Consider the following 11,617-nt stretch of genomic DNA (forward strand, 5'->3'; position numbering starts at 1 on the left):
TTGGAAGTGCCAGGGACCACAACAATCAAAGCCTTCCCAGAGAGCATGGGGTCTATGTGCGTGCTACTAGACAACGGCTCAGCTAACAGTTCCTGCAGTGCCATCACCACAAAGGCATCACGGCAATCCTTCTTGGATATGTAGGCCATCACCCCGGATTCCAATCTGCTCACAACAGCTCCTGTTAGTCACCCTTCTATTCAGGGGCACACAACTTTGGGGGAAGGGAGATGCTTGTTAAGTGGTGGGCTAGGCAAAGGCAGGTCAGGTGGCTGCTCACCATGTACTATCCCACTGGGGAGGATGATGGGCTGTGCAAAATGCAGCAGCGGGCAAGAGGCGGCATCATTATTCCAAAGGCTTGCTGTTTGTCATCCAAGTCTGGCACCAGCCATCCTAAGGCGAGAAGTCCCAATTCACTTCCAGGCTCACCGTCCTTCCTTCCGCTCAGTGAGGATGTATTTGAAGAACTCATAAACAGACCAGGCAATGGCTGTGGAGGGCATCTGGTAAATGACGCGGGCCTGAACCCCACGGAAATAAGCCGTCAGCCCACCCACGCGGTACACCGTCCTGAAGGCGTGAGCCATGCCCGTGATGTGCCCACTGATGTTGGTATTCAGTGCCAGGGCCTCCTGGGTGTTCAGCAGCGTTTTGCAAACGTCCAAAGGGGTGGTGGCGGCAGCAGCAATGGCACCTGCGCAGGCACCAGCCACCATATGAGAGCCAGGATGGTATTGTCTGTGGGGATTGAGGTGCTCCTGCAGGGATTCGTATGCCATGAAATGGATGGCCTGGAAGGGGATATTCATGGTCAGCTGAGTCGTGTAGCTTCGGTAAAAAGCTCCTGCCCCTTCGTTGCACCAAACAGCGCGCACACAGTCCGTTACACGCTGGTATGGAGAGTTGTACATCTGCATCCTCTGCTTTACCACTGGGGACAGATGACAGCAGCAGCCCAGCCATGGGGAAAACAGAAAAGGACGGGGGAAGATAATGAGTACAGGGATCTGAGAATGGTGCATATTATACACTCCTACAGAACAGGGGTCCCCAACCTTTATGAACCTGTGAGCACCTTTGGATTTCTGAGACAGGGTCCTGGGCACAACTACAAAATGGCTGCCACAGAAGGCAGAGCCCACCACAAAATGTCAAAACAGTAAGGTTATGCATAACTCTTCATAGTAACTCAACATTTTAGGCAGAAGCTCTGTTTAACAGAATGCCTGTCAAAATGAACGTATGGGCTTAAAATTTTTTTCATGCATACTCACAGCTTATCTTCAGATATGCAGTGAAGATCCTTATGCTGTGGTGGCAGCTGCCGCCAATGAACATTTAAAGAAAAACCCTTACAGACAGTAATAAGATCTCCAGCGGCAAAAGCCCACCTGGACCCACTCACTCCATAAAAGTACTTGGTGAGAGCCAGAAAAGGTGTCACGTGGGCGCCACAGCCTCCAGGGATTGGGGACCTCTGCTATAGACAATTCTCATGTTGCTTGCTGGCTGGAACCCTCAAACGCATGAAGTGGGATGTAATTTACCAATCCAAGAAATTCCACATTACAAGAACATCAATGACCAAGCACAGGAATTCACCACAGGTTCTACCACAACTCAGGAAAAGCCACTGATGCCCCAATCATTGAATTGTGGGAAACTTAAAGAGGTTGTCCAATATGCTTTTTTGCTGCCAGATGCAAGTACAGAACACACCTAGGGAACCAGGTTTTAATGCTGTTCCCATATTTTGAATCAGCCATTTATAGGAGAGTAGGGAAACCAAACCATTCTTCTTGGTCAAGCCTGTTCCACATGGATCCAAGCAATACTCCTAGCCAATAACCTACTAGAAGTAAAATGAGGAAAATGCCCCCTGGTGACAAGAAAGAGTAGAACAAGCTGCAGGAAAGTGGCAGCAGAGTGGGAAAGAAGCAGTGTTACCTTCTGCGGGGTTCATGGCTGCATCATGAAGCAATGTTGCCACACAGCCTGCTGCACCTGCAAGACAAGGACTATTACATGTGAAGGGAAGAGATAAAGAGACCCACTAGGGTCCCAATGAGCCCCCGAATGTGCTGCCAAGGGAGTGGATGCAAGGATTAGAGATCTATGCATCCAAAAAAAGGAGATCATTAAGAAGTAAGCACCTACAGTTAAGAGGAAATAGCAAAAACCATCACTGCTCTACTACAGGCAAAGTATCCCCCTCTTAATCATAGCTTTTACTCGGAAAGATTCTTGTGGTGAGTCTTTCAAGCCTCTCAGGGTCCCCAGACCCCAGATCAGAGAAGTCATGCTTGTTCTGTAGGTAGTTATGACTCCACCTTCCTGCTGTCACATCCAGCAACTTTCAAAGCCTAAGCTGAGTAAAAAAAAAAACCCTACAAAAAACTAGGGCTCCAAACTAAATGCATCTTCTTATTAAGCAGGCTTTCAGTGGAGCATTAGAAGCACGCTATCAACAAAGGGGTGTAAGCACACCAACTAAAGATTGCTGGAGCACATATGACAGCAAACATGGGGGTCCCTACACTTTCAGGCCAAGTTGTTAGAGAAAAGGAAATGTGAAGAATCCTGCTCAGCTCTGGAACTGTCCCGTGGAACAGTACTTCACAGGGATAGTGTTAAGGTCAAACAGAAACACATCCACCCCCTCTTACATCCCACTCACATACACATACACTCACAAACTGATGTGCTGTTTGCCTCACATGGAAATCTCAGCTGCCTGTCCCATCCCATCCCATTTTCATACATATGTGACTCTCAAAACACAACATTAAACTGTCTCACTGATTGTGCTTAGATATTCCTCTGAGCTAAGCTGAAAACAAAAGGACACAAGAGCATCAGTGGGGCATGAACTTCAGAGAGCAGTGGTGTCAAAGCAGCCTAGCATTCAGCTCTACCCATCTCACTTTCAGCCCCAGCTGGCAACACAGGTGGCCCCTGGGAGGGGCAAGGACATAGGAAGGGACAATACCGTTGGCCAAGTGACTATTGCCCCCAGCATGGATAATGTCGGTAAGTGTCTTTTTCAACTTTTCGTAGCAGGCGAAGTATAAGGCATGGGCAGGGCCAGCCCCTGTGGCTGTGATGTTCAGCCCCCGCATGGGCCGCCAGATTCCTTCAGTTCGCATGATCCGCCACAGGCCCTCCAGCACATTCCGGTAGCGAGCTGCAGGTTCGGGTTGCAGGCTCTGCATCCTTGTCTGCCAGAGGAGGAAGGGGAATTGGTTAGACACACTTATCCAAGGACGTCCTCCCCACCGTGGCTCTAACTTCACTTAAAACACCTTTAAGTTGTCTGAGTGCTGAACCACATGCTCTGCCCGCATGCTCAGCAGCGACCTTTGCAGCTGAATTTGGGTCAACGGTTTTCCCACTGGGTGGACAGTAGCACCCACCTAATCCCTTCCATTTCAAGCTTCAGCCAAATTTCTGGAAGCAAGAGTACTCCTTATAACAGACATAAGGGAAACAGGCAGTATTCTTGCCTACCGCTGGCTACAAGCCTCAAGTATCGTTACACATTCCCATATCGGCAGTTCCTTACTGACTTCTGGTGTCCAACTGCAAGGAACAAACGACCTACAGATCCCTCCCAACAGCATAACTCTCTCCCTCCACCCGTTGACATTCGCCCCGGACAACTCTCTGGTCCAGACTAACCGTTTCTTCGCTCAAACCCAATCGAGCCGAACCAGGTCCCAACAGGGAAGAGGGCTCCCCCCAGAGAGAGCTGCCTGGCCCCAGATTCTAGCGGTGTCCCGAGAGCCCCCAGTTCTGCACACCAAGCGCCTCATCACTACCCGACCGTCCGGGCCCCGATCCCCACCGCTCTCTCTCTCTCTCTCGCTCGCACATCTCCCGGCGCTACCGCTTCTCGGCGCCTGTACTCACCTTGACACAGTCCACCGGATACATGAGGCTGTGCTCCATCACCCCAGCCACAGCACCAGCCAACATGTGGGTGGAAACCGCGGAGCCGCGTGGGAGGGCCTCATAGTCCGGCTCCGGGCCGGTCTCGGTACCCGTCCCTGCCCCACCCTCCCCGCCGCCCCCCGGGGACCACGCCCAGCCCGGCCCTCCGCCACCCCCAAGGCGGACCGGCTCCGCCCCGTCACTCTGCCGGGGCCCAGCCGCGCCGCCCGCCCCCAGCTCCATGGCGCCTCCGTCGAGTCCGCTGCGGGCCGCCTACTCGCTCCTACAGCTCCCGCTCTCTTCGCCCCGCCCATGCTAGTCGCTTATTGGTCAGTGTCTAGTTTCGCATCGCCCAAACCCGCCGTTCATTGGTCATCTGAGACTCCGGTTAGCTTGCATTGGATAATGCCAATCTTGTCGCTCGCCTATCCAGAGAACACATTGGGCAACTCTTGTTTGACCTTTCATTCTTCCCTCCTCAGTGGCCTCTATTTCCTCAATAGGTGCTTCAAAGTCCAAAGAAGGCGTGGTCTTATTGGCCATGACGACTGCTACTTAGAATGACAGACTCGGCAGTAAAGGTCCGCGAAGTGTTACTCTGGCGCGTGCGGTTTGTTTGTAGACCCTGGTTGGTTTGTTTTTAGTGATGACGTCGAAGTATATGGCTTTGCATAGAGAGCAAGAGGAACTGGTGGAGGGCTTGGATGGGAAATCACGCTGGTCTTCGAAGTGACGACAGGGCGCCTGCGCCGCTCGGGGCAGATTGGGCAACATTCTGCATGACGTCCTTCAAGAAAGGGGGTCTTTCCGGTGGATTGGTCCAGATGCTGTGACGTGTCAGAGATTACAGAACGATGCCTACCGAAAGTCTCGGTTTCTGTCCTGGGAATTGTGGCATAGCTTCTGGAATGCCGGCGGATTGGCTACCTGGCGGTCGGAGGCGGAGTTGAAACTCCCGGGTTCGATCCACAACGTCAGCTCTAGTGATTCCCCTACTGCCGTTGACGGTTGGGGACGTGGCTGAAGTTTGGGCTTCGAGCGGTGAAGGAGACCGGTGAGGAGTGGCATGTTTAAATTCGTGGTGACAGAGGATGTCCTGGGAGGGAATCGTGGTGCCCATCACTCTGGTGGCGGGTCGGTCTCCTTCCATGCCGAGCCGGGTCTCTTGCTGCCGCATCGAGAGAGAGCCCCACTTAGTCGGCAATCGCTCGCTTCTTTTTCAGGTTCCAGGACTTCATATTTCTAGAGGGCAAAGAGATGCAACTTCCTCCGGGAGACCGCAGAGGAGATTAACCGTGTTTAGGAACTAGGGCAAGCACATGGCCAGGTGAGATCCGGGAATGCAGATCCAACCTCCAAATTATCTGCCTCGTTTCCTTCCTGGTGTTGCAGCCTCTTTACAGGCTAGCCGTGTGTATCTTCTGGGGAGAAGAGGATTGGAAGCAGGCTGCTAATCAACGTCTTGGAGACTTTAATGGAAAATATCCCTTACCTGCAGCTGCTCTGTTGCTCCAGGAAGCTGTTTGTTTGAGCTGTCAAAAATCTTAAAATTGGCTAGTAGCCAGGAAAGCTTAAAAATCAAGTTAGCTGCTCCTTAAATTATATAGCAGAGTAGAATAGTAGTTTCAAAGTCAGGATGGAATATGAATCCATATGTATTGTTTGGATAGTGGTGGAAGAAACACTTCCTTTCTAACAGGGAAAATAGACCATGCACAGTGGTCAGGACAGCACCTTTAAAAAGAAATAGAGTTGTAGTCTACTGCAACGATTATCATAGGTATTGTCTTGCTTTTACTACACTGTTTTGTGTCTCTGTAATTCTATTTTCTGCATTGTTTATAGTATATTTTGCTGCAGGCAGTTTTTGTTTGTTGTGTTTTCCACTTCTGTATCCCTAGCCTTTTTGCATTATTTATTGTTTTATGTATCTGACTGCATTGTTTTAGATTCTGTAATCTGCCTTGAGTCACAGTGAGAATGGTCAACTGTAAATAAAGTAAATCAATAAACACAACAGACAGCAATTCAAAACCAGTAGCAATGTAATACCTTTGACTAACCAAAATAGAGAGGACAAGATTTCAGCTTCCTGAGGACTTCTCATCAGGCTGAATGCTAAGTATGGAAAGGCAGGTAGGAAGAATTCAGGGCATATTGGAAGAACCTGAAAGGCTGCATCTTTCTTAAAGTGAAGATCTGGAAATTTTGTGGACTTGATTAGATTTCATTGTTCTGGGTGAAAATCGGGTTGTGATTTTCTAGGAAGAAGGAAAAGTGAAGTCTCTCTCATTTGAAAAAAAAAAATCAGCAATCCATCAGAAGCAACGTATATGCCCTTATCTGTGCTTGAACTGAGTTCAGTCTGACTTGTTTCCAAATGTGTTTAGGGTTGTTACCAAAGTGACTGACTGGCAAGCTCATATAGTATGGCCCAGATGGCCTGCTGATATGTATGGCTCTGTTTGAAATGGAAGCATTCCTATCATTTGGAATATTCTTGTGGATCCAGAGTGCCCAAATGCTCCTTGTTGTATCCCCAAATGCATACTGTGACTGTGACTTATCGGAAAAAAAGGATTTCTCCTGTTCAAAACTGTGCACAGTGCAGATTTCTTTGCAGGATGTAAGGAGTATCTGAATGTGGGTTTCTCTGGTTATTGTATTGGCAAGGATAGAGGCTGACTGCTAAACTAACAACTCTTATCTTTCTATTCCAGGTTCTGTGTTTCCTGCCTGTGTCCAGCATGTTGGCACTTCACTGTACCTTTAGTGAGTCTTTGTCCCCGTCAGCGCCTAGTACTATTGGCCCTTTTTCTGGGAGCCAGTTTTGTGCTGCTTGCAGCCACTGCAAATCTTTGGCATTGGAGGGCTTTTGGCACTCAGGACAGGCAGTTTGAAAGGTGGGTGAGTAGGATCACTAACTCCATCTTGGGAAATTCTTTAAGATTTCTGGGTGGTGCTTGGGGAGGGGAGGGTTTGGGGAGTCTGTCCTCCAAAGCATCAGGGAAACTGATATATGTAATCTGGAGATCATTTGCAATTCCAGGCTTTACCTGGAAGTTGGCAATCCTAGTCTGGCATGGAACAAACCTTTAGAAACCTGCTAAGGAATGGTATCAACCCTGATTGCAGAGATTGAATTTTCCTGGAAATGGTGGCAAACCATCCAACTGGGCAAGGTTGGTTTTTTTAGGGTTTTTTGCTGGAGTGGGCCAATCACCACAGCTTCTTTGTCAAGAGTACAAGTCCAGAAGCACTGGAAGAGAACTGGCTTCTACTGACTGCATTTAGTGTTAGCAAAGCCTAAGCAATGGGTTGCTTCCGATATAAGTTAGTTTTAGAACATGTAGTAGGAAGTCATTTATTTATTTATTTATCATTCGATTTATATACCGCCCTAACCCCCCCATGGGGGTCATCTTTAGACTCTTGAAATGCACAAAGACTGAAGCTTTAATTATGGGTCAAATGGATTTTGTCTCTGAGAGATGGTCAGCCTCTAGCCCTGCTTGGGTCCCCACTGCGGAGACTGTACTTTTCCTAGGTAGAGGCTGCAAGTGGGGGGGGGATGGAAAGCTGAAGTCAGTGGGGCAGATAACGGTAGTTTGATGGTTAGCTGGGAAGGAGATAGTGTTGCCACCTCCAGGTTGGGAAATTCCTGATTTGAGGGGTGGAGCCTGGAAAGGGTGGGGTTTGAGGAGGGGTGGGACCTCAGACAGGTACAATGCCATAGACTCCCCCCTGCAAACCAGCCATTTCCTCCTGGGGAATCACTGTTGTCAATCTCCAGGTGAGGGCTGGAGATAACTCAGAATTACAACTGCTCTTCAGGTGGCAGAGATCAGTTCCCCTGGAGAAAACAGTGGACTCTGTGTCATTATACCCTGCTGAGGTCACCACAGCAAATTGATGCTGAGTGCCCAAGGCCAGGGCACCTGCTCAGAGCCTCTTTTTAGAGCTCATTGTATTAATTTCCACAATGGGCCTTATTCCTAGTATGTCATATTACCCATTCTACTGGGAGCTGTTTGGTCCTCTTGTTAGGGCAGCACTTCTTTTGTCTTGATCACCTGTTGGGAAGGAGCCTCCTGCACTTGATCCAGGTGGCATGTTCTCACTGGCAGAGGAGGAAAAGGATGGGGGAGGGGGATGCCAAGGTCAAGAGAAGATCAACAAGGGCAAAGACCTTCCCAGTGTGTGTTGGGCGGGGGGGGGCTGACCTGGCTGTTCTTAAGCTGGTGCAATACTGGCTATACGCTGAATTTGTGAATGAGATTTTCCTCTGCAGTGGTAGTTTGTACAGAAGACTTATCTTCCGCAAATCTTCATGGCACTTCCTAACTGGACCTCACCCCCAAGAAAAGATGCTCTTCAACTTCTCATTTGCACACAGCATGGCAAGTCTGTAGCTACAATATATGACTTGTATCCTGCAATGAGTAGCATGTCCTTGGGTGAAGGGTAGCCATATTAGTCTGTTGTAGCAAAATAAACTCAAAGGCCATGGGCACTTGAAAAACTAACAGCATTTATTTCAATATGCGCTTCCATGAGTCACAGCCCAATTCCTTGGATAGGTGAAGGGAAAACACTTTTATGACAATTCACCTCACCCACACCTTTATATAGGCTCTTATATATTCTGGCAAAAAGTGTTGCTTTTTTGGTTGTCCCTTAAGTTGCCACCAGCTCTTCTCTGCTATACAAACTCCGTATTATACCACAGACAGCGAGAGACAACAAGCTACTCATAAAAAAACCAGAAAAGGAATAGCTTTAACATTTTTAAATAGCTTTAGCATTAGTGTGATGGTGCCGGAAGGGGACAATTATTTGCATTTCTATTTGTAACATGATACCTGAAGGAACTGGATGACAGAGGGCCATTGTTCATTGGCAAGCTACCTTTTTCAAAGCAGTCCTAGTAAGCTGCTAGTTAGTGATGCAGATTCTGATTTAGGATCTCTCTAACACTGATGGTTAGGTGGGAAATGTTTACTAAACTCTGCTAGGGGCAGCGCAACAGCTTCCCTTTGAAGAATGAGAGTCATCAGATGTACTTACTCTGTACTTTATACTCTGTGACACACTTGTACTTTATACTCTGTGACTCACTTGTACTTTATACTCTGTGACACACTTGCAGGTGTCACAAATATAAGGATACATCATTTTAAGACAGGAAAAGTCTTTTGCATTTGGCATCTTCAAAACAAGATTCTCTCAGCTTGTTGTTATGAAAGCAGGTTGGATTCTGGTTGGAATTATATCAAAAGGGAGTTTTCCTTGGCAGCATGTTAAATATTGCATTTGCATAACTTCTTGAGAACAGTAGTTGTGCCATTTCCATCAAGATCAGAAGTGCTCATGAAAGATAAATGATATAAATATAAAGATATAAATGCAGCTAATGTTGATTTGATATGGATTCTTGATTAGAGGGGATTTTTTCCTGGGACCTTGTTCATTGGCTCCTTCAGAACTCAGATGGATTGAAACCTTAGATCTGTATGATTTTTTTCTCTGTTTTCTGTGGTCCTGGTTCTGGGAGTGTGGCCTTAGTTGCTCTCTGTGGCTTGTCTGGTCCCACCATGTGGTAGTCTTCTCCTCCATTTCCCCTTTTTCATGAATGCTGATTAGCTAAATTAAAACAAAGGAGGGTTATGGCCTGCCTCCTGTAATAGGAGCTTCTGTTCCTAGCAGGCTTGGCTTTTTCTTTCTTATGGACAAAATGCAATGGTCTTTTACATCCATGAGCTCTTAGGTCTGTGGGGAGTCCAGCTGGAATATCTGTAGTGATGGTTATCCTAGATATGGTTACCACATGACATTCTAGGTTGTATGTGCTATGGATAGAGTTCAGAATCTGTTCTAGGAACACAGGCTTTGCTAAAATGGCACCTGCTGGATAGCTGAATGCTCAGGTATGTTGTGCCTTCTCCAAAGCCAGGACTTTTGGCCCTATTGCAGGTATCAAACCTCTGCTTTGTTTCAGATGGGCTATATGAAGGTGACGAAGCTGTGCTGAGTGACTTGTGAATTTTCTTCAGGGCAAGCAGGGGGATCAAGATCAATAAGAACTGCCTGATGTCTCTGGAGAGCCCACTAACTCAGTTAGCATTCTTGCCTGCAGTGCAGAAGGAGATGGTGTGGCCTCCAGCCCCTCTCCGATTACGCTAACTAGGCAGCACAGAGGGTGAATGGCCCATCTTGGCATCAGCTCTCTGAGCCCTGAGGAGCGGAGGCCAGGGCCTCAGAGAATCCAAAAAGCTTTCATTCTGCTTCTGCATGTAGCAATGGGAGCCTCCACAGGGACTAGCTGCATACGCCTGGTCAGCATTTCCTGCAGTAATCATGAAGGAGCAATAGAGGCATTTTCTGTTCTTGTGGTTAAAGCAGTAATGTAAAAATGGGCTGCCTCTGAAAACATAAGGCAAACAGACATTGTACAGGAGTGCAGCGAATCCCTTGGGGGGCACGGGAGAGCCTGACTGTGCTCAGTAGTTAGACAGAAAAGTCCCTGTAAAGAGAAGAGCTGACCTCTGGAGAGCTCTGGGCTTCAAACTGTGACTGGCACAAGGGGGCAGAGGTCTGCCACAAGAAGCCTGAAGCCACCCAGAACACTGCTTTGGAAGAGAGTGGAGGCAGAACAGGCCCATTAAGATTCTGAAGGAGTGCTAAAGCTGAGACCTGTTAAGGCTGAGGTCCTGTTGAGCCAGTGCAGTGTAGTGGTCAAAGGATCAGGCTAACATCTGGAAGAGCCACGTTTGAATCTCCACTCTGCCATGGCAGTCTTTCTAGGTGACCTGGGGCCAGTCACACACTCTCAAGGTTGTTGTGAGGATAAAATTGAGAAGGTTGTTGTGAGGATAAATTGATGTAAGTCACTTTGAGTCCCCACTGAGGGGACAAAGGATATCAACGGAATTTTTTAAAAAAAATTGGGTTTGACAGTGCAGGAATACTGGCAGTTAAACCGTATAGTGGGAAGACTTCTCTTAGTAAGGCTCTGTGCTACTTGCTTGCGAACAGATTCAAGGAACGGGTTTCTCCAGCTGCACCTCCATTCAAACGGGTGCCTCTGTTTCATTTCCATAGCAGAGACTATCATGCTGTCTACGTCTTTCCCCTTCTCTTTGGCATGATGTCCAGAGCCATAAGGAAGCTTCTTTGGAACACTGATGCAGCCTTTTATGCTTGGTTTTGGTCTCTCTCAGTCACATGAAGGCTGCTTCTTTCCATTTTGCAGGTACTTGGCACGGTTCCAGGACTTGGAGGCCACCGACACAGAGAATGCGGCTCTGAATTATGGGGTGGTTGTTGACTGTGGGAGCAGCGGGTCCCGGGTCTTTGTGTATTTTTGGCCACCACACAATGGCAATCCTCATGAGTTGCTGGACATCCGGCAGATGCGCGATCACAGCAGCCAGCCTGTTGTCAAGAAGATCAAGCCAGGTTTGCATCTTCCCTGCTGTCTTCTTGTTAATGGATGTGGGTCTCTGGAAAGTAGACTGGAGAGCTTCTGTTGTAGGATCTTATGTACGGTGACAGCCGCACAACCAAATTCCTTTTCTTGTGTAGGGATCTCTACAGTAGCAACAACTCCAGACAAAGCCAGTGATTATATGAGGCCGCTGCTCAGCTTTGCTGCTGCCCACATACCCAGGACCAAGCACAAGGA

General features: G+C 48.1%; 2 protein-coding genes across 2 annotated transcripts in view; one reads left to right on the forward strand and one right to left on the reverse strand.

Annotated features, from left to right (window-relative positions):
- Positions 1 to 365: 365 nt before the first annotated feature.
- On the reverse strand, positions 366 to 4,068 carry SLC25A28 (solute carrier family 25 (mitochondrial iron transporter), member 28). Its single transcript, XM_015424001.1, has 4 exons — positions 3,913 to 4,068; positions 2,993 to 3,221; positions 1,951 to 2,007; positions 366 to 934 (listed from the first exon to the last, which is right to left on the reverse strand). The coding sequence occupies exons 1-4, from the start codon at positions 3,976 to 3,978 to the stop codon at positions 429 to 431; spliced, it is 858 nt and encodes a 285-aa protein (XP_015279487.1). The 5' UTR covers positions 3,979 to 4,068; the 3' UTR covers positions 366 to 428.
- A 1,168-nt stretch (positions 4,069 to 5,236) lies between these two features.
- The window catches only part of ENTPD7 (ectonucleoside triphosphate diphosphohydrolase 7), a 13,734-nt gene continuing 7,353 nt past the window's right edge, over positions 5,237 to 11,617 (forward strand). The window contains exons 1-4 of the mRNA XM_015424005.1: positions 5,237 to 5,260; positions 6,654 to 6,836; positions 11,186 to 11,391; positions 11,518 to 11,617. Of these exons, the coding sequence (XP_015279491.1) occupies positions 5,253 to 5,260; positions 6,654 to 6,836; positions 11,186 to 11,391; positions 11,518 to 11,617 (497 nt within the window). The 5' untranslated portion in view covers positions 5,237 to 5,252. The remainder of the gene's footprint in view (positions 5,261 to 6,653; positions 6,837 to 11,185; positions 11,392 to 11,517) is intronic.

The sequence above is a fragment of the Gekko japonicus genome, unplaced genomic scaffold, assembly GCF_001447785.1.
Source record: "Gekko japonicus isolate JY-2015 unplaced genomic scaffold, Gekko_japonicus_V1.1 scaffold442, whole genome shotgun sequence".
Lineage (NCBI taxonomy): Eukaryota > Metazoa > Chordata > Lepidosauria > Squamata > Gekkonidae > Gekko > Gekko japonicus.

What these genes read in the sequence shown, in the direction of transcription:
- SLC25A28 (XM_015424001.1), bottom strand. Translation starts at nt 3,978, where the DNA reads ATGTTGGCTGGTGCTGTGGCTGGGGTGATGGAGCACAGCCTCATGTAT. An exon ending in ATCCGGTGGACTGTGTCAAG is followed by an intron (nt 3,222 to 3,912) that starts GTGAGTACAGGC and finishes CTCCTCTGGCAG; the next exon opens with ACAAGGATGCAGAGCCTGCA. An exon ending in AGCCATGAACCCCGCAGAAG is followed by an intron (nt 935 to 1,950) that starts GTAACACTGCTT and finishes ATCTGTCCCCAG; the next exon opens with TGGTAAAGCAGAGGATGCAG.